The 22,700-nt window shown below is 37.4% G+C and overlaps 1 protein-coding gene across 12 annotated transcripts in view; it reads left to right on the top strand.

Annotated features, from left to right (window-relative positions):
- The window catches only part of PHF20 (PHD finger protein 20), a 73,828-nt gene that overhangs the window by 40,289 nt on the left and 10,839 nt on the right, over window positions 1-22,700 (top strand). For 8 of the 12 annotated variants that reach the window (XM_062588958.1, XM_062588963.1, XM_062588966.1 and 5 more), the window contains 5 exons: window positions 7,413-7,598; window positions 10,626-10,724; window positions 12,972-13,133; window positions 15,130-15,299; window positions 19,953-20,052. In XM_062588958.1, the coding sequence (XP_062444942.1) occupies window positions 7,413-7,598; window positions 10,626-10,724; window positions 12,972-13,133; window positions 15,130-15,299; window positions 19,953-20,052 (717 nt within the window). The remainder of the gene's footprint in view (window positions 1-7,412; window positions 7,599-10,625; window positions 10,725-12,971; window positions 13,134-15,129; window positions 15,300-19,952; window positions 20,053-22,700) is intronic. The other 4 variants (XM_062588967.1, XM_062588964.1, XM_062588962.1 and 1 more) reach the window with 3 other exon arrangements.

The following is a 22,700-nucleotide window of genomic DNA, read 5'->3' as shown; positions in this document are numbered from 1 at the left end:
GTATGGTACATGTTGGGTTTACTTTTTATATTTGCAATTTTTTGTGATTCAGACAAAAAAATAGTCCTGTTCAACTTGTACATAATAAAAGCATTATGTGTTTTTATGCAGACGTCTATTAAAATATTTTGCTACAAGGTACATTTCAGTGCTTAAGAAAAGTTAGCAGAAATTTCCAAATGACAAGAGAGTAGAAATGAGTCTTCCTCCCCCCACCCCCAGAAAAAAAAAAAAAAAAAAAAAAAAAAAAAAAAAAACTTGGAGATACTCTGGCTTAAGTCTCTTATCTCGCAAGTTTGTTTTGGAGTTTTAGAACTCTACTGCTTCTTCTACATTAAAAAAAAATAAAAAAAGTGCGAGAAGGGCACTATTGACCAGACCTAAAATGCAAACACTTGGTTTTCCTAAAGTTGTAGGAAATTATGCAGCACTGAAAATTTGAACTTTTTTTTTTAACTATTTGAAAATAAAGTTCTGAGAGATTGGAGAGAAGTAGTTGTAAGTGGTCTTCATTGACTGTGTTATGACAGGCAAGAAGGAACAGAAATTGAGATATAGTTACCCTGTCCTAGAGTGGAGACTCTGAAGATGCAGTATATGAACAGTTACAAATTTTACCACTTACTATTGCCCTCAACACTTTGAGCTACCAGGGTTCGTTTGGAACCAATTTGCCCTGTCTCTCTTCTGTTTCCAAGGCAGTCTCTATCTTTAGCAATGATAAATTTGACTTGCGTCTTCCTAAATTCTATTTTTTTATTTTATTGTTATTATTTTTTTTAATGAAGAGAGGGGAAAGGAATTACCATCGCTTAGTTTGTAGTTTAGAGATCCCTTACTTGTCTGAATAGAGTGCTGCAGACTTAAATGCCTGCATCTATCCAGTAGGCAGTACCTTCTTTCCCTAATTTGTGGAGGAATACTTTAAGCAGAATACCATTATGATGAAACAGCACTTTTATTGTCTTTTCTCCCATACCCAGTTTGGCAGTACTAATCTCCATGAAGATTGCTGCTTTTTGGCCTTTCCTAACAGACCTGTGTTCTGTAAAGAATAAGGGAATTGATTTTGTGTCCTCTTGGGAAGCAGAAGATGCAGGCACTTCTACTCTTAACTCTTAGGTTGCTTTGCACCACAACAAGTGCATTATAGGGCCATCTGCACCCTCTCTGTTTAAGAGGAGAATCATGATCTGTATAGATGTGGATCCATGAGCTTAAAACAATTTTTTGAAGATAAGCTGCAGATGGCTTCTCAAGTGCGTCTTACAGCAAGGAGTTTTTCAGGTTTTCGACAATTCATATTAAGATGTTATCTCAAATTGATCACCTGAAAATTGTGTGACTAAGCTCTCCCTTAAAATTTTTAGCAAAGTTAACTTGGTGTTGTAGTGAAAGAAAGGAGTATTCCCACAGTTTGCATTAACATGCTAACAATAAAACAGGTTTTTTCTTTCTGTGGCCCTTGTTTTGTCTGCACAATCACTTAGTTTAAGTATGTTTTCCCTTGCCCTGACTGCCCTACAAACACTTACTCTAAATAATTTTCTGTAAAGATGACTTTTCTTTAGATATATCGCTCCATCCTATTGTATGTGAAGTGCCTGCCTAGGAATGTTTTTAATAGTAATGCTTGTTGTGGTCTTGAGTTAGACCTTTCCAAGGGCATGAAGCATGGAATAGCTGTAAAGCTTCTTCATTTTATTCTCTCTAGCTACTTCTCATAACTCGGTGAACATCTAAAGTATGACTCTTTCTTGAGTTTGCATTATTGGAATTGGTGGTTTTCACTTCCTCAATTTAGTAAAATCTTTTAATTTGGAGATTCAACAAAATTTAGTTCGTGTCCTCTGCATCTGGCCATGATAAGTGTGGGTTGAACCACTTTTCTAAAATTTGAAAGTCAAAGACCTTGTGGCTGACTTCAGTGTTTGAACAGATGATGCAGCTTACCTCAAACCTTGTTGAGGCCTCATACTTTATAGATGCTGAAGATTCCTCAGAAAATCATAATCTGATCAAATGTGGACAGTGACAAGTAGGGGTGTGTGCAGGAATCCCATCAAAACGTTTGCTAAGGTAGTTGATGTACCTTGCGTTAATAACCATTCAGTAACGCTGACAGAGTTGCTACTGGCCTTCAAGTAACTGTTGTAATGGCAGGTACTTCATCAATTGATATATTTGCGCTCTCGGACATAGCTCAATTCTTCTGAGGAGTCTTGCTCTAATTAAAGTTAGAACTGATTTTGAGAATTCAAAAATGTCTTGCAGCATTGGACTGGTTTTGGCATGTGAGTATATAATGGCAGCCTTAGACTGGCAAGATACTACCTGCTTTAGGTCTGTCCTTCTCCATGCTGCAAGGAAGAAAAACAGTACCTCTGGGATATGTAGTTTAGAGACTGTAGAAATTCTGTCCCCTGCTTCTGAGGAGATCACAAAAGGTACTTAAAGAAGAAACATGTCTTCTGTCAGATATAAATTTTTATATGTGAATTTTTGTAGTCATTAGAAAACTGTCTACTCAGCATTAATATGGCATATTATAGCTGAAGTGTCCTAGTAGCAGGAATATATGTAAACGAGGAGACTGATAGATGCCTCTTTGCTAAGAGGGAGAATGTGCATAGTTGACCTACAGACACAGAGATCCTACTTTCTGAATAGGCGAAGATCAGCATTAATGTCCTCAGTGTCAATGTTCTGCAGAGCTTGCCAGTCATATTTGTGCCTTATCTCAAGATGCTGTGTTTTGGTTGTGGAGGACGACAGTGTCAAGTTCAGTAGCTGTAAGTCAGGATTACTACAGTATTATCACTGCTTCTGGAATGGCTCTTCATATGGCAGAGGATGCTTTCCTGAGCTTTGGAAAATCAGACCTCACAATGTATAGAAGGTGGCTATGAGCAGTTAAGGAACAAGTTTGTTTTTCTCTGCTTCAGGATATTATCAGTAGAGAGCATTTCACACTACCATCTGGTCAAATGTGCTGTTTATGGCAGAGTATAGAGTGAGGCTTCTGATGCTTGGATTGTCAGTTGAGATGTCCAGGAAAAAGACTTATTTTCTGGAGTTGAGCCAGAATTATCTTCTGGTAAGGATCTTGTTTCCACATGGGAAGGAGTGTTCTCCTAGTGCTTGTGTGTCCAGGAGACACAAGTGTCTCCACTGTTGTCTTCTCAGTCTTTCTGTGAAGACAATCTTTGTTGCAAAGGTGCAACAGTTGAGTTGTCTTACCACATTTTACTTAGGCAAGCTTTTATTTATTTATTTTGATCATGTGTCACGTTCCTGTTCATGATATTTAGCTTCATCTGAGCCAGAAATTAATCTGCTGTTTCATCCTAACATCATTGATTTAAAAACAGTGAGACTTTTCTGTGCCCTGGGTGTCGGGAGGAATTTTGCTTTCTTTTTGAGGAGACTTGTATGATTCTTATGATCAGTTCACATTGGGAGATTAAAAGGTACTAATATCTATCTAGATTTTGACTGAGATAGATTTGGTAACCAGATTTTGTCCTGTCTCAGGAATATCTCAGTTAAACAGCTGCAAGTGTCTTCATGGGATACATAGGCAGGCTTTAGGAAAAGTTGTGTAGTTGCTGAAGCTCCTAGTAGGAGTTCTTGAGGCTAGTTTTTTTGCTCTTCAGCACAGACGTCCGGTACAGACTGGACTTGTTTCCTGGGAGTCTCGGTAGAATGCTTGCTTAGAGAAGTAATTGCAAGAGAAGTTAGTCACAGCAGTGCCGAAAGTTCAGACTGTCATCCATGCAAATGTTGTGTGCTCTGTGTCTGCTTTTCTCGAAACTCTACAAAATCGGGAGCTCGGTAATTTGAGAGGAAACAGAAGAGAACGAAGGTTGGCCTAGGGAATAAGGATAAAAGCAGTGTGCCCCCTCCATAGGTAGTGCTAACGTAGAAAGTCAGAGTTTGGGGAATTTGCAAGTTGAAATGGCATGTACCAAAATACTGATGATCGGTTTTGGTTGTTAAGTCATTGTTTTCCCTTTTTTGGGAGGTGGCATGTGTCTAACTTATAAATAGCCCTGTCATTTTCACAGAATTATTTGAAAGGGTTGTATTGAGAGGAGACAGTATGAATGTACAGGGAGCAAGTTTGAACTTTTTGCATTTCCTCCAAAGTTTAGAATGAATAATTTTCCAGTTTTTTAATCTCATCTTCCTTTTAAATTCAGTCTCAACTCCTGAAAAATACTTGAATGCTCAGTGATCTCTTAGATCCTCTAAACTTTCCTGTCAATGGTACAAAAAATATTTCAAAACTTAACATCTCTCAAGATTATTGTTTGTCAGTTACCAAATAAAATACATCTGGCATATGATAGAGTACCTTTCAACTCTGTAAGAAAATGTTAATGGTGGTTGAAAAATCAGTGTCGTGAAAGATGCAACATATTTTTGATTAAAAAAAACAAAATAAAAAACAAAAAAAACCACTCCTTAAACTTCAATCTTGCAAAGCTAAGAAGCCTAATGGCTGCAAAGTATGGTTTTGTTATATCAAGAGACTATATGTGCAAAATCCTGATGTCTTGTGCTCTGTGGCAGATCAGCACAATCAAGGTGGCCACGGGGTTCTGACTTCATTAAATTTCATTAAATCAAACATTAGTTTATGACATTAACTGGGGAGAGGCAAAAGTTAGGAGGCCTAAATAAAGGTTGTTTGATTTGTATGGATTTCTTTTTAGTGCAATTATTAGATTCCCTGAGGAGTTCTTGGTTTTGGAAGTTACAACAGGCAGAATGGTAGATAACTGAGAGAGTTTTTTTGACTAGTCCATATGAGTTCTCACTCTTTACTGCCACAGAAGTTTTTACTTCACCAGAAAGTTCGATGGGACATTAGTGTTCCCAAGCTTGTTATGTATTACTTAAATCTTAGTTTACAATTTCTCATGTACCGTGGGAAGATGTTTTGTCTCAGTTTGAACTGATAATTGTTCAATACACTGATCTTGGAAGTCCAGAGACAAGCTCAAAAAATAAACTCCCCCTGTAAAAACAAAGAAACCCCCACAACTCTGTTTGCTTCTTCCTGCAGGGACAGGAGCTGGTCCTGCTGAAAAGGAAAAGCCTTATGGTATCTAACGAAGGAGTACGTTCAGGTTTTGAATGTTCTCAGTAGAGAAATCTTGCTATTTAAGTCTTTCGGCTTTCTTGAATTAAATAAAGAACTTTCCCAATGTGCTTAATTTGCTACAATTCAGAATATAGTTATTCTTTCACCTATTTTTTTTGGCTCAGTCTTCAAAATGTTAGCTTCCAAACCTCAGTGAGGTGGACTTACAAGAACTACTTCAGACAAGGAGATGATGATTGTCATCAGCCAGTGCTACTAAGAAGTGTTGTCCTTTCATTTGGACTGATTACAGAGTTCAGATTGGGGCCTACAAGATGGAATATATTCATATCCACCTCTGGGAACTTGCACAGAAGTGTAACTTAATGCTCAGCAGAGAAGTTGCTTCCCTACATGTCGTGATACAGGAATAAATGAGAAATCAAACTGGGATTCAGCTCGTGTTTTGTTTTTCCACGTGGATTTTGCTAGGTCCTACAACGTCTTTTAGGAAGACAGTGAAAGGCTTTGACAGGTCAAACCTTCAGATTAAGATTAGGTTTCCAGTCTCTGGATATGACATTGGTTGTATGTTTGACTTTTTTTTTTTTTTTTTTTTTTTTTTTGGAGAAACTCTTGCAAAGCAATAGCTTAATGCATAAACCTAGGTTACTGGATTGAATTCTCATGTGATAATATTCCTACCTATTTGCAGGTGATCAGAGGTCTATCAGATGGATACTTCAAGAGAATGTCTTCAAACAGAGCTCAGTTTTCAGCCAGCTCACCAAACTAATTCTCACGGCTAAGAGTACATAAAATGACTTTCTGGGTTTTAAAGACTTTAAGGGAAGAAAACCAGCCTATGAAGCCACATTTGTGATGCTAAAAACTTTCTATTTATTCAAAGGAAAAGATAACCAATAGAGATGTTGACACAGTGTGGCTGCAATGAGTTGGCTGACTGGAAAAAAACTACCTTCATCAGAGAGGCTCATTTCTGTGGAAATAGACTTTGGTAAAAATTCTCTCTCCTACTGTGGCTGCTGAAAAGCACTGGGGCAAGTGACTAGGGGCAACCAGTCAGTTACTAAAATCATTATGAAGGGCTCATTTTCTTTTCCCAAGGTTCTGGTAGAACTCGAGTGGGAGAGAACTAGGGAGAAAATTATCTGGTGGCCTTTAGATTTCTGGATTTTTGAGCTTCTTTTGCCTGGAGAGATTCTCTTGGTTCTAAAAGTTCACTACTGAGACACCTTGAAATTTCAGCTTGAAATTTTTGTTAGGCCAGAGCACGTGATTCCATTTCTTGCCTGAACTATGCTGTCTAGGACTCTTTCCTTCTGTTTTCAGTTGTCTTTAGCTGCTGCTCAGGGTGTTGCAGTTAGAGGTGTCCAAATGAAAATTCTGTGAGTACTTAGGTCTTCAGACAGGGGAAAAGTCTTTTCAGTGGCCTTTAGTATCAACTGAACTTACTGAAAATTGGAAGATGTCAGCTTGGCTTTTGGGTCTGATTAACCAAGATACTTGATGCCATATTCCAGAATGGCAAGGTTCTTCCCCCATTTAGTCTGGCTGTCCTACATATCATGCAACCTTAGCTTCTGTCGCCTTTAGCTGTGTTTTCCCCTGTCCAGGAGTAATGATATGGGAAAGAGTTGCTAGCTGCTTTAAGACCATTTTAAGAAGTTGATAATTATTTGGCTTAACTTTAGTTAGATGGTAAATAGTGTCTCAGATGAAGCTAGGTCTGTGTATTGCATAATTTAAAAAAAAATAGCTAATAATCCTGAACTCTTGTATCTCAATCTGAGTTGAAGAAGTGTTGTTTCATCTGTATGCATTTGAAAACCTGCCTTTCCTTAAATGTCCAGGGCTGCTGTAGGCCACTTGAATTAGCTTCATTAAAAGCGCACTTCTGAGAACAGGCTGTGGTTTCTGCTCACTAGTTAAGAAAAAAGAAACTAGGCTCTGTTGATTTATAAAATAAGAAAGTCTGAACGTGTTTCTGCCAAACTGAACTGTTTCTCTTTTCCTCTTATGTGAAACCTACATTATGTCCGGAGGAACAAAGTTTCTGGGGAGTGCGTTTATATCCTCTTTTGTGTGTGTTTGTTTATTTATTTATTTTAAAAAGGATTTTAGATGATCTTCAAATCTGCTATTGCTTAAACTTTTCCATGGTCAAGTTGCTGGGATTTTGAATTGAGCAGTATATCTCCTCAGAGGCACTCCATACAGGCAACAAGAACTGCTGCTGGCAAAGTAGTCTTACATTTTGAAAGTATCTAAAGTTTGGACCTCATCTGTATTCTCTTTGTAGATGCTCCTCTACACATAGCCTTAAGACGTACCCCATATAGAGATGAAAAAATAGAAAAGAGAAGAACTTCAACTCCTTCTGTAAATGCATTAAATAATCATCGACATTCTGTTAGAGAACAAACCAAGGAGAAGCACATAGAGAAGGTGCTCCGGAAACCTCAAGAAAAAGAAAGAGTTGAAAATGGTAGGCCTTCTTAGTTTTCAATGAGCTCTTGGAAAGTCTTAAGCATTGTAAGGAGCCTGTCTGCATTGATACAAAGCATTCTGCTTCTTTCAGAGACTTCAATTTTTCATGACTGTACAATATAAAATTTTAAGGCATGCTTTTCACTGTTTCTTTACAATTGTTTCAAATGAAGAATCAATGTAGTGAATTTTAAATTTTCTTGCTATAATTGGTTCAGTGTTAATTTTACCTGTTATAGTGTATAGTATTTTTAAGATTTAAAAAGTACTAAAATATATAAAATGGGTAAGAATCTTTCCCTGCCCTTTTGCTTGATACATGTGTCTTAATTCTCTCAGTTCTTCAGTTGTCCATGGTTCTACCAGCATTAAAATAAGGCCTAGTTTCTATCCCCTAGATTCTGTACCTCTTCTGATGTTTTTAATAGCATTTTACTTTTCTGGTAGTTGATATCCCTTGCTACTGAAATCTTTGAATTAGTTTGACTGATGACTGTATCAGTGCTTCAGTGTAAACAGGGTCACACTGTACTACAGAGACTATGTAATATAGGAGGATAACTGCCATACAGACATATATAAACATGATTTTAATTACTACTTCCTACATTACTGTTTTTCTTCAGATAGCTGGTGAGAATTTGAGCCGTGATGATGAGGAAAATGTAAAAAAAAACATCTGTAGTTATTAAAGAGATGATCTCTATTCTAGAGAATCTCTCAAGGACATCATCTTTCTTATCTGTCGCTTAATGGTTCTGTCGGTCAAAGCAATCAGCCAACGCTTCTTGGGCATCCCTAGCCACCTTCCTTTGTGGGAAGGTACAAATGCGAATGAGATCCATTGGTATGTTTTCGCTGGTCTGAAACAGTGAGAGCGGGGCGTAGAGATAAGAATAAACTTCCACTTTTTGGCAAGGGGTTAAAGGGGAATAGGGAACCGAGTCTGCATCCTGATTCTCGTTAGTCTTTCTGCACTGTTCAAGAAAAACATGAGGGCTTGGGTTTTTCGTGATTTTGGCAAAAAATCCTTTTTAAAAAGCGTAGTTGTGAGCGGGCACGATTGTGATGCATTTGTAGGATTGGGTAAGGGAGTTTCTCTTTGATCACGTGAATCAGTGAGGCTCTCCTCACCAGGCAGCTTCCTTGTCTGCTCTCCTTTTGGTGAGAACTCACTGGGCTTAAGGGTGTTCACAAGAAACAGCTGAGGACAGAAAGCTGCTGCTGTATGGAGTTTTTGGAAGATCTGCTTTGTGTAATACTCTGTGTTTTTTTTTTTTCTCTCTCTCGCTCTCTCGCCTTTTTTTTTTTTTTTTTTTAACGGGGGAAATTGCTTTGATGACACTCTGCAGTTACACTAAAATTTGACAAAAGCAAGTTTTTATCATGTTTGTGGCAGATATTTTGATAGTGGTTGATATTATAGTGATTACAGTAGCATATTCTGCACTCTCAGATATATCTCAGATGATCTAAGGAGGCAAAATGAAAAGATTCAAAATTTTCCCATCCACGTTGTTCTCAAATATTCTCCATTTGCCCTTCTGCTGGAAGAATAAAATGCCAAAACTTATTTGTATCACTGCATCTGAGCACGAAGAAGAAAACCTTATCCAGAGGCTCCTACCCCCACTGGGAGACTAGGAATCTATTTTATTTATATATTATTATTATATTTATGTATTATTTATCTTCTCCCCTCTCCCCTTTTCTTCAGTCAACTGCCTCTTTTGGGAGGGGGGCTGTTGGTCTTGGACTATTGCTCGTGTTGCCTTTGAAGGACTTGTGATTTTGTAAAGCAGGCTGTAGTCAGTGTCAGCAGTTAATATGGCTGCTGGCAGTGCAGAGTTTTAGCAGGCCTCGTTGCCATTTATGTTTCTCTTTGTACGTGTCAGGAGATGTACAAGGACAGGAAGGAGGGATACAGAGCTGAAGCTGTCTTGAGGCACAGGTTTTGAATCAAGTAGGTTACGAATAGTGTATTGTTGGAAGTTAAAGTGAAAATGTGCAGGTATTGCTATTTTGTTTCCTGAATGTATTAGCAGTTACAGATTATTTAGGGTTTTTAGATGGTTTGAGTAGGAGGGGATTTGTCACAGTATAGTGTCTCTAGATTGTTACCTTTAAGCTAATAATCAGAAAATGAAATAGCCTTTTAAATGGCATTGCGAGTGGCTTAATCAGCTACGCACTCCAAGTGAAAAGCCCTTCTCAGATGCAAGGCTTCCTACGGTAATGCATTTTTTGGTTGTACCTCGTATTCTTAGCTGAGTCAGGATAATTTTTTTTTAAGGTACAGTACAAGTATCTAGGATTTCAGCTGCAGGGAATTAAATCTGAAAGACGAGTTGTAAGCAAGTGACAGGAGGTGGAAAGTAAGGGTTTGGGCATATAAACTGACAGTCAGGTGATACTTTGCGATAAATGTTCTAGAAGCATGCTTTGAGGATGGACTTGATTTTAAAAATATTGCTGTATCAATCAAAAATGATGAAGATGTATGTTTTCTATTCCTGAGAAATAGATGGAGAGAGAATAACAGGTATTGCCAACTTAAAACTGTTGTTTTCATGTTACTTCATTTTAGATTAAAGAAAACATCCTGATGACTGAAGGACTGGGCTAGCATTTGGGAGGCTGGGGTTTGGGTTTTTTGTCAGGCTCACGTCACAGCACTAATGAAATTCAGCCAGATTTCAGTTATCTGCTTAGAAGACACAGATAAGAAATCCCTCAGTATTTTTTTTTAAATAATCTCTTACGGCTGGAACTCTCCTACCACGTAAGTATCAAGTGGGGCAAAGGACCGCTGATGTCAGTTGGTTTTGCCTGCATACTATTGTAATTTAGTTACAGGATGTTCAAATTAGCACTTAAACAAAAAAGACCATTGCAATTAATTGGGTTTGGATTTTTTGTTTTTTTGGTTTTCTTTTTGGTAGTGTGTTATCCAGAAGTTTTAAAGAAAATTAGAAGATAAATAGATTTACATATATCTTTAAATTGAAATGTCTTCCTATTTCAGCAGGTAAAGAACAGGAGAAGAGCAAAGAGAGAAAATCCAAAGACTACGGAAGGTCAAAGTCAAAGAAAAAGAAAAAAAAGAAAAAGAAAATTAAGCCTGGTAAAGCCCCCTTTTTTTCATTCTCTGGAGGAAAATGGCTTTATTATTTTGTTTTGCTTGTTACCCAATTCCAAACTCTAAGAGTAGGCATTGCAGATAAGGCTATTTCCTGCAGCTAATCTGTTAGTTCTGATCTTGTTAAGTGGTTAAGATTAAATTGTGGTTGGCAAGATAATTTCCTCTTAGCTGAGATGCTTTACTGATGCTGGATGCCTGCTGATGATAGTACTTCTAATGGCACAGAGTAAGTTTAACCACAGAATGGACGTCACAGAAGCACAGAATGGTTGAGGGGGACCTCTGGAGATCAACTAATCCAACCCCCTTGTTCAAGCAGAGTCATCTAGAGCACGTTGCCCAAGACCTTGTCCAGACAACTTTTGAATGCCCCTTGTCCTGTCACTGGGCACCACTGAAAAGCAATCTTTAAGTCTGGCTTTTCATTAACAAATATGCTTCTTTTATGTAACTGTTACTGAGTTAAAGAGGGTGCAGATCCCCACGACTTGTCACCGAGAACCCTGTGTAGCAGATGCTCCCAATATATGAGGTAGTATTATGGTCCGATTTCACTGTTGTCCTGTGTGATCTGTAAACTTTCAACTATGTAGAAAACTTGCAGAATCAATTGACTTTTTTTTGGAAGTTAAGACTCAAATAACCATTCTGAGCTTATATGTGAGATTCAAAGTGCAAACTATCCTGAGAAAAGATTCCCACGTTCAACTGAGGCTTAGCTTTGGAGTTACCTTTACTTAGCAGTGTGGATCACAAGTCCAGATTCCTGCTTTTGGACTTTTCAAGGAAACTGCATCTTTACAAAGACATTGACATGGGTTTCCTTTGAAGTGACGGGCTGGTAATTTTTAATTTTTAACCAAAACATCTGAAAGAGAATTGTATTTCTTACAGTGCTAGTGAATTCTGCTGTAGTTATTCTGAACATCCTGGATTCATTGAATCCTGGAAGATCGTAGGCAATGATGCCTAGTTTTCACCTAGCAGTACTTTTAAATTGAAAACGTTTCTGAATATCTCACCAGAGAAGGAAAGGGTTAATATACCCTTCCTGTAGGAATAAAAGTAGGTGAGAAAATAGTTTTCAAGGTGAAATCAGGACAACATACTCATACTGCTGCCCCAGCCTGTGTCTCAGGCTATTTTGTTTTTTCTTGTGTAATAATCAACAGTGATGATTGGACAACTTTTGGGGGACAAATTATACCAGACAGGCTTTTATCCTTGAATTCAGACTTGCAGCTCTTTTGCTATTGACAAATCTTCTTTAATGTGCGTCAGGCTAGTATTGGAAAAATCTCAATTCCCGAACTTCAGTTGCGAAGAAGCTCGGTGATTCTTGGGGCTGGAAATGGTTTTCTTCCTCTTAAATACATTCTTTACTAATAGCATGCTGTTTACCAGGACAATCTGAAATGCCTGTGGGCAAGTACAGCTAGATCAGCATTTTGTCTTTTGCCTGTGTTCTGGGTAGATTACTTGAATTTCTGTTCCATGGAATTTATTTGCTATTTTGGCCCTGTGTTTTTGCATCAGAGTTTTGATGTTGCCCTTGTGGAGGTGATCATTTAGTCTAGGCTAAACTTTGAAGATTTCCCCCTGATCCCCAATTTGCACTGCTTATAATTGAAGACAATATGAATTTGCATACAGTCAAGAACACAAATAACAGAATCAAAGGCAAAAAGTTCCTTCATAGAGGAACTCGTACAGGTGCTGCTCCACATGCTCGTAATCAGGGCTTTTCTTTTTTTTTCCTAGTGCATATACAAAACATGATCCTTTGGAAAGACAAGATGCTTCTATTTTGTAGTCTGAGATTAGTGAATGTGTTATGACTTTGTGAATAATAATGAGGTGTGAGAGAGGTCTTCCAGCTAACAGTGTTCATGTAGAATGCCTGTATTGCAAATGTGTTTGTAAACGTACTTATTCTAAAGCACAGTTAAATTTAAGTGACTACTCTTTTAAGCCTTTCTCACCCATGTTAGTAGTGCAGGATGGCCACAGTGCATAAGAGTTTTTTGAGTCGGACAATAAATTTCCTCTAGAGAGTTTACAAAAGTCTTTTCAGCAGCATAGTGAACTCCTAGAGTCTTTGCATGTTGAAGCGGAGATTACCTCAGCAAATTAAACATGCCTGTTGTGTGCATGCCTGATGCTATTTTTTTTCTTCTGTCTTTCCTTGATCACAAGCTTTCAATAATAACACTTCTTACAATTTTGCAGAATATTCTGGAAGTGAAGAAAACACAGATGTTTCACAGGAGCTTTCTCCAGAAAAAATGGTTGTCACAAAATACAGTTCTTCAAATAAATCGCCTGCCCACCCAAGCACACTGCTGCAGTGTTCTGATTCTGGACAGCACAGAGGAAAATCAAAAACAAATGGTAAGATGATTCTCTCTTCTTTTTTGCTAGTTCTGCATTTCATTACCAGTAAATGTGCGAGCTGTACTATTATGGTAGCAAATACATATAAACTGATACTTAGGAAGCGAATTTGGCTGTTCTTATGCAGGACTGTTTCCGTTTCCATTCCCATACCTGAAGAAGCTGAACCAAGTTCATATGCTGGAACAAGATGTTGCTGCTTTTTTACTGTTTGCTTTAGCTTTACATCCACAGAATTTTTAAGAATTTGTTTCCCGTATATCAGAGTTGAAACTCACTTTGCACCTTTTGCAGCTTCTCATTAACTGTATAGTAACAATGTTCAGACTTCAGTAGTTACGTTCAGTCTTATTTCCTAAGGTTTACTTTGAAGTAGGAATATATTCAGAGTTAAAAATAGATGTTATACATATTTTATACAGAATGTGTGTTGTGTTTGAGACACCACTGGATGTGGTTACATGTAATTGTATAGGTACAGATTTTACATGGGTATAATAATGGGCTTTCTGAGCTTAATAATGATCAGAAGCTGTTGAGTAGCCATTTTTTATTTCTTCATAATATTTCATAACTCCTCACATAAAATGTGGCTACTGTGTTCCAGCCTTCATAATGTTTTAACGTTAAGTTCACAAATTTGAGTTAAAACATTTGCCAAGTCTGTAGGTCAGTGGTCAGTTGTGTGATTTGGAGCATACAGACTGTGGAACATACAGCTTGGCGCCAAGTTAAATGAGACTTGGTATGAGTATTAGTGAAACGTTTGCATTATATGAAAGTACAGCATGATTAACCTTTTGCCTCCAGCAAGCTTCTGGAAAAAATGCTGTATCTCACAGGTGGAATAAAACTTTTAATAGAAAATTCTACAACAGTCTCATGAACTTTCAGGTGTGTGTTTTTAATTTCAGGAAGGAAATGTTCTGGATGAATGCATCATATTTCCAGTGCTGTACTGTAGAATTGTTATACACAGCCTGAGCTTGCGAGCTCTATTGAAAACATTGAGTTTTTCTGCTGACTTCTCACAGCTTCCTAGATGATTTTTCAATTTAGCAAGAAAGCTTTAGCTTCTTGGTACTGATTCTTGGCACATGCATTTAGAGTTTGTGCCATGTTAAACACAAAGATCAACTGCTGTGTTGAATTTGCAGTCCTTGAAATGTATTGAGAGCAGAGGTGTCTCAAAGATCTAGTCAGTACCACAAACCTGTTGCTGTTTTTCCATAGTCTTGTTTTAGGGGCTAAATGATCAAAATAGTACTACCCAGTACAAGTCAGAGACCATAGTCTAGTCGAGTGATTAATAGGCATGAGAAGAATGGAAGGTAAAAAATGTTAAATTACTTCCCAAGTAATTAAACATTACATTAATATTATGAAGGTGTACATGTTGTTCAGCAAGTATTTTTTGACAGTGATAGTGAATCCACAGAGGTTCCCCCTGGATGTTTTAAGTGTGGGGAGTATTCTTATAGGAGAGCTTGGGCAGTGCAGTGCTCCTGCACTGATAAATGTACCCTAAACAGGGATCTAAAGGAGAAGTAATCATTTCTGAACCAGGTTTAAGTTCGGTGTTACTCTTCACTGTTTCTGTTATAGAGACTTCAGAAAGTGCCATCTTAATTCTATACAGATTGCAAAACTCAGCCTGTATTAAAAACAAAGAAAAATCCTGACTGAAGTTACAAATCTGATTGCTTTTTATACTTGACTAAAGAGACTTTTTACCTTTGTTTTGAGGCACTGTATGTTGAGATTAGAATTCTAGTGACAAAAACTGTTAAGTCAGAGTATTTTGAAGGAGCTATCAGTGAGCATATAAGATTTCATTATGTAGTAACATTCAATAAACAGTAAGCCACTGTTATGATGTTTCTTAATCAGAGTGAACTGGCACTTTTAGAAGTGATGTGCACAACACTCAGAGTGGAAATCTTGAGTTATTTGACCTTCTTGTTTGGATTTTATCTGACTACTTCTTGTACAGAGGAAGACACCCTGAGTGAATCATCAACGGATAGCTTGCTTTGGAGTGATGATGACTGCAGTCAGGATATTGATGTAACCACTAACCCTGACGAAGAAGTTGAAGAAAGTGATTTTGAGATTGTTCGGTGTATTTGTGAAGTAGAAGAAGAAAATGACTTCATGATTCAGGTATGAATGAAATGGAGTACGAATGTACAGCAAAGTGAATCTTAATATGGTGAAAACTGCTGTAGAAATATGGATAGCTACCTTCTGTATACAGAGTAAACTGTAGTCTCCTGAAAGCTTAAAATACTGGGAAGATTACCTGTCAGAGTGAACAGCTGCTATGATAGGTAACTTTTTTTGATACAATTTGTGAAAATCCTTGGTTACTTGAATTAAAGGAAGGTAGATAAGGAGGGAGAATTCTCCATGTAGTCATTGATGGTTGGCTTTCACCTGTAGATTTGCATTTTTCTAAAAACTAGAACATTGGTAGATATAGAGAATAAACATTTGAAACTAGTGTTTTTTTCATCTATCTCCTTTTTATGTTCTGAGCAGGTTCAGAATATTGCCGTGAGATAGTAATACCTTCCTATGTTTCCATCCTGGCAAGAAGAAGCACACAATCCTTTATGTAGCCTGTAAAGTAGGATGAAGAGAAAAATACGAATTGAGTTGGTTTTGTTTTGAAGTAGACTTACCTTCTTCCATGTTGCAGCTTCTTTTATAGTTTGCAGCTTTAGAATTCTGACTGCACAGAGTTCATCAGTCCATTCACAGCAGATACGCTTTTTAACCTAGTTTACTGAGAGCTATTTCCAGCTAGAACAGTGGATATTACCTCTACCACTTAAATATATTGTTAAAAGTCTCTTTGGAACTGTACTGCCTGTATGCTTTGCCTTTGAGATGTTTCTAAGTTATTGTGAAACCATTTCACATGCAACTGCTGTGAACCATTCTGCCCAATTCCTATTCATTTTGAACACTGAAGAAGTACTTTATTAAGTATATAATTGATTTTGGCATTTGTTGCTCCAGGTCATTTTGCCACTGTGTCTTTTGCAAGCTGCATGATCCACTTTAGTAATTTCCCGTAAATCTTAGAAAATGCAGAGAAAAGTCATTTGCAGGGGCTCAGGCATGTGGTATATACGAAACTAGAGCATCAGCTTTCCATAGTCTCCCTTTTTAAAGAAATGGGCATGGTTTTGGTGTGTGAGGTTCTGCCCCCTATCTGCAAATCAGGAATCCCCAATCCTTCCTAGATAATTTCGTACTTCTTGTGGGGCCCCAGTTTGAAGTGACAGCAGTGCAACTTGGTGGATGTGCTCATTGCAGATTTTAAAGTAATTACTGCTTTCTTTTGAAGAGGTTGTATATTTGTGAAAAGATGATGTGGCATGACAGTGACTAATGCCTGGGTTGCCCATCTTTTGGGATTGCTTAGTTGCTGCGTTGGTTCTTGTCATGCGTACCCCAAGATGTTTTTAGATGCTTACTCACAGATGAGCATTTTGACTCTCTATCAATAACGGTAGAGTTCTGCAGAGCATTGTAGAAGTTCACTAGGTTATCACTATATTAAAGTCTTTGGATAAGTGTGTATGTAATGGCTGGCTGGCAGGGAGAATGCAGTGTTCTGGAGTCAATAAAAGCCACTGTCCTCTAAAGCGTTGCCTCAAGAGTGCCTTGATTCTCAGGTTTTCCAGGCAGATACTTCAGATGCTCAGTTAGAGGTATGGGAATGCTTTCTGAGAGCTGTTCAGACAGGACATGATGACAGCAGTAGTTGCCTGATGCCCAGCTGCTGCCTAAAAGATCTATGAAGTTTGCCCTGTTCTCTTTACAATGGTCCAAATCCTTGGTGCTGTCAATTTTGTCCTTTAAGTCAGACTTGTCTGTATGAGCCAAAGCTTACTTAAAATGAACATCAACAATGCTGGAGGTTTTTCATGGCAGCTATATCAAAGGTGCTTTTCTGGCGGAGGAAGCCCAGCCCCACTTGCAGTTTTTATGTTGATTCTTCACAATTCCAGCTATTCTGTTGCTAATTTTCATGAGGTTTGAATCCAGCTTTACAGGACTCTGGCTGATATAGTTGTTGCTGTGTTACAGTGAACTGTGTTTCTCTTCTCTTTTAGTACTGGGAGGTAAAAACACAAAAACTAGCACTACCTACCTTCATAGCCTCTACTAATTTTTGTTGCCCTAATTGCTTAAATGGGGGCAAAAGCCTGTTGGGGATGGCAGCTGCTTAGATTATAGCATGAGAAATTCTTTGCTTTGCAGCAGTGCTGTAGTGAAACATCTGTTTTGCACAGTGTCAGTAGTCTGTCTTTTCCAAATTTGTTTAATGTGGCTAATGCAGCTGTGTTTAGTTTTGTCCTCAACAGTCAAATTTAACAGGTTGCCTTACTGCATACTTCTGTCCGTCCTTGCGTTCTATTTTAGGGATGAGTCACTCCTGTAGGTATGATGGTTTTGCTTAGTTTTAATTCCCTCTAATGCACGCTTTTGTGTTAGTGTAGAGTCTTAACATAGGCTTGAAGATGCATTGTGTGCTGGTAGAGAGTATACTGGTGGGCAGAAGACATGGCTCTGTGAAGAAAAGTGAAGACATCCTGGAGTATAATTTTTGGCAAAAATAGTAGAACTCAATAAATTCAGCTTAGATTTTTTGCAAAAGGCTTCATGTACTTTGAACTTGAACTCAATTGTTTGTGTCTATAGTGATTTGTGCATAAGAAATGTCATTACTCAGGGCTACAGAAACGTGTTTTGCATTTCAGGTAGATGCTTCAGTTAATAGAAGTTAAAACTGGAACAAAAGTGTAAAAACTAATTTATTTCATTTTTCACTATTGTTTCATTCCAATTTCCATAACTTTCTAGGGAGATACCAGATTTCATAAATGAAAATAAAGAGGAAGCAATTCAACTTTGCCTTACGTTAGTACTTAGGACACAGAACTCCTATGGGAGTATCTTTAGGACAAGGCTTGGGCCCCCAAAAGTCCAAATAAAATGACATTCTCCCTTACTTTGTGTCTTTTATACCTAAACACTTGTGAATTTTTGTGTGACACAGAGAATTCTGGGGCTGGATTTTGGTGGCTTTGGAGGTGATTGGGTGTAGATGGAGCAGTGTATTTTTGTTCTAGTAGATGAAAAGCTGCTTTAAATACATGTCCATTGGGGTTTGGTTACCTCTTTCACACTTCAAGTTGAATATTTTATTGTTGCCTATCTTTTTGCATCCCTCCCACCCCAAAATCTCTTATTTGACTTGCTCGTTCCTGCTATTGCCTGGTGCAGGGATGGTGGTGACTTATACTTAGCATGCATCCAGAGCAATAGACCTGTAGCCTGGCCAGACAAACTGAAATGTAACATGCAGACAAAAGGAAGGTCCTGAGTCCTGATGCAGATATTTGAATACGCTCAATTATATTACCTACCCTCCCCCCTCCCCCCCAAAAAAATAGTTTGGGACACTTCATTGGAGCCCAGGGTAAACTGGTCTAGTTACTAAGTGTAGCTTTAGACCATAAAGCATCATTTATAGGGTACAACTATAAGTAGGTTCAGGAGCTCTCTTCTTATTTTTAGCACACACAGTCCACTTTTTTGATCTGTTTTGTTCCTTTGGCCACTATATTTGGAAAGATATTTTTTCCTCGCCTCTTTTTCCAGGAGGGCAGGGATTTTTTTCTTCCAGTTAGGACATACTTTTTGGCTCCTACTAATCATCTTGATGAGAAGAGAGATGGTCTCTTAACCATTTTTTGAAAGCCTCACCTTACTGCTTTAGGATTGTTTTTCCATTTTGCAAAGCCAAAGCTTGTTGTTAATCACACCTTTCAGGGAAATCTGCTTATCTTACCTTTTTACATCTTGCATTTCCTATACTATTATTTCCTCCACACCTAGACTGCTGAAGTTAACGTAATACTCGAAAACTGGTGGTGCCATGCTTTCTGCTCCTAACTGTAGAAAAATTAGGAGAAAAGCACTAATAAAAATGGTGTCCAGCATACATGAGATGTTTCTTGAGTTCATATCTTTGTAGATCGATGAAGAGCATCTAAGATCATTTGAAGTTGTCATTTGTATTTGTTTTAGCACATTTGAAAACCTTTGCCAGTGTTGATAGGGTGTCTGCAGTAAGCTTTTTGGCTTGTGCTCCACGAAAGTAAAAATTATGATCTGTTGTGCCTCACTGGAATAAGCTCTGGTCAATGTGGAAGGATAAATGCCAAAAGAAGGGGGTTTTAAAGGCCAGTACAACTGCATCCACCCTTTCATTTTAAATTAGTAGAACTACCTTTGTTGAAGTAGATAATATATTAGAGATGCAGTAAAACACTATATAGACTAGTTCTATAAAAGGTAAATATCTCTTAGGTTTTATATTTGAATATGTCCATTTATTATTTGAGAGTAAAAACCTTTAATTCAGAAAATATGAGATACGTTGATAGGGGAAACTTAATTGCATGCTGTTTTCTGTCCTTGATTACATGTACACTCATATCCTGAAAGATTTTTATCTCCAATGGGAATATTTTGGCATCATGTTTACGGATCTCTACTTCCCACTTCATATTTGTTGTCGTTCTCCATAAATCCATGTGAAAAATGTGTGAGGAGGATTGGAATTTCATTGCAGTTGGATTCTTTAATGTATTTGTATGTTTAGCTGGAGTGGGTGTATTAGTACATCTTTTTTTATTTAAAGTATGTAGATGATGTAACTTCTTAATTGAGGTAATTGTATTGAGCTGCTGCAGGCTTCATTTTTATTGATGTGCACTTCTTGACTTTAAACAGTGTGAAGAGTGTCTATGCTGGCAGCATGGAGTCTGTATGGGTTTACTGGAAGATAACGTACCTGAGAAATATACCTGCTATATTTGCCAAGATCCTCCAGGTACAAAATTTAAGGTTACAGAGCCTTCTTATATATGTAATAACTTTATTAGCTTTTTGTGTAAGTTGCAAAGATTAAACTTTGTTTTTACTCTGTTAGCTATGTCTACCTTCATAGGAAATTGGGTTCAGTTACGGAAAGTTTAATTTATGTTAATGTACAGATGAGTCAATATTTGTATTTTTATGGAATTGCAGCTGGATAGGAATGAAAACAAATGTTTACAGCTGTATGAGGACCATTCATGCTGCATATTTGTCAGTAATGTGTATTTAATAGTACTCTGTCTGGCTGTGCAAAACAAATTTAGGAACACTAGGGAAAGTTAACCAAAGAATCCTTGTAACTTCCAGTACTGGCACACCTTAGGGGATGTGACTGCCACAAGACCAAGCCACTTTTACACTTTTTAAAATAAGCCAGCAAGAAGTTTGCTGTTTCTCAACAGCTATGACTTGCTTGACTCATTTTGTGAGGACACTCGCAATCCACGCACATGAATGCGAAATAAAGTACCTTGGGTAATGCAGTAAGAGTTGATCAAGCAATATGTTCTCTGCTCCTGACTACAATGCTGAATACTGCAGCTAAAACTTCACTTACCACACACATCTTTTCTGATTTCATGAATTATGAAACCTTACTGGATTGGGACTGGATGAGGTTCAGGGCTTGTGTCTGTGAATTATGAAAAAATGGCATGTCTGCTTGCCTAATCACCAAACCCGCTTGGTGTCTGTGCACATTTGGGTTCTGATCTCTGCTTTTTGTGGTTATTTAAAAATACCAGCCCTTTGGTAACTTAATTCATTGATTTGTTACTAAGTGTGGTTCATATAGGAGCATTGTTTATACTTGTAATGGCTTACATGCAGTTGTCAAAGCAGTTACATAGTTTATGTAACGTTTCCTTAAGTTTTTATTTTACAGTGCTTAACAGCCAGGATTTTAACCCTTTGTTTATGTCAAACTGAGTTAAAATTTTAATGCATGTGCAGACTGAATTTATTGTACTTGTAAAAATACTACTTGTATTTAGTAAGAAACTGCATAAAAATGTTTTGCAGTAAAAACTATTTCCAACTTTCAATATGTTTAATCAGTTTAATATGTCTACTTACTGTTGCTGAAAGATCCTGAAACTTTTTCAGTTTCTCGTTTGGACTTATATCTCTTTCTTGTCTTGGAAAAGGAAAATTTATTCCAACTTTCTCAGTGTAAAAGTGATTTCTCAAATTCTGTTAACCCGTCATTGGCATGAAGTGAGCTGCGTAAAACTTACGAACCTGCAGAGAGGTTGCTTTTAAAATTGGGCATAGCATTTCCATAAACTGTTATTCAGGAACTTTCCATAGTTCAATGTTGTGGCTTTCTTACAGCACCTTTCATAATATCTGAAATTAAAGTAAGTTTAGTGTAGCTATGCCTAAAATTGTACCAACTGCTATTTTAAACAGATTTATTTTTATTGAATCAAGTGAGATTTTTAAGTGATTTCTTCTTAAATGCTATTCACCCTTACTTAAACATAGTCAAGATACTACTTTTCAAGTAACAGATTTATTCTTCAGGCCGTAGAAAATATACATTGGTAGATACTGTCTTGCATCTTCTCTTAGGTGTATTCACCTGAAAAAGGAGACAATTTTTTGGCTTCAGGTACACTGCTAAGTAAATGATAGCACAAATAGGCTTTAGTTGAATAATCTTAGTGCTGTCCAGATAATCACTGAGTTCTAAAATTCTGGGATTTGTTCCTGTCAGCTGAACTTCATTTTCTGTCCTAGATGGTAGCTTTTCTAGCAGATAAAACAAATTGGGTAGTGGTTAATACAGGTGTGCGGGGACCTACTCCAGAGTGCTTCTAGCTGTACCTAGCAGATCTTTCACTTGATGCAGTATGTCTGCCTGAAGCTGTTAATCAAGCTGTTACAAACCTTAAGAATTTGTTCTTCCATGTGATGCTTCCTGTTTGAAAGTGAGACCTTTTTCAAATTATTGCCTCAAAACATTAACTGTTACTTTACTTGGCTTAATGATTGAATGTGCTTATAGACATATTCTTCTCCTTTGGTTGTGATGACGTGTGCTAGTGTTGAATTCAAGTTTGAAAGCATCCATTGCATCCATGGATGTTCATATTGGGCATGGAGTGAAAATCATTTTTCTGTTATTCTATAATTACCATCTAAAAGCAATATAAGCTCATGTTAACAAGGTCTGCTAATTTCTTGGTATGGCTTTCGAAGAATTTTTTTTTTTTTTTTTTTTTTTTGCTTCATTGTGCCAAAGCCAATAGTATGGCTGGAGATATTAGGTACTGCAGGCTTAGAGCAATCCCTTCTTATCCTACTGCCTACTAACTCTTTATATTTTAACCTGTTCCTGATTACTGAATCTTCTAATGAATATTAAACTGCCTATATTGGAGACTGTGAATATCATTTTGAGTCAGTGCTCAAATATCTCTGATTTTGTAGGTTTGCAGACTGGGAGATATGTGTGTATATGTATATACACACACACATATAAATATATATATATATATATATACACACATACATGGGTGGGGGAAGATTGCATTTTAGCAAGTATTTCAAGTTTTATCCTTTCCTGCTAATACTGTTTTGCTTGAGTTCTTAATCTAT

The sequence above is a fragment of the Rhea pennata genome, chromosome 16, assembly GCF_028389875.1.
Source record: "Rhea pennata isolate bPtePen1 chromosome 16, bPtePen1.pri, whole genome shotgun sequence".
Classification (NCBI taxonomy): domain Eukaryota; kingdom Metazoa; phylum Chordata; class Aves; order Rheiformes; family Rheidae; genus Rhea; species Rhea pennata.
Note: the sequence above shows the minus strand (reverse complement) of the source record. Positions and strands in the feature narration are given on the sequence as shown.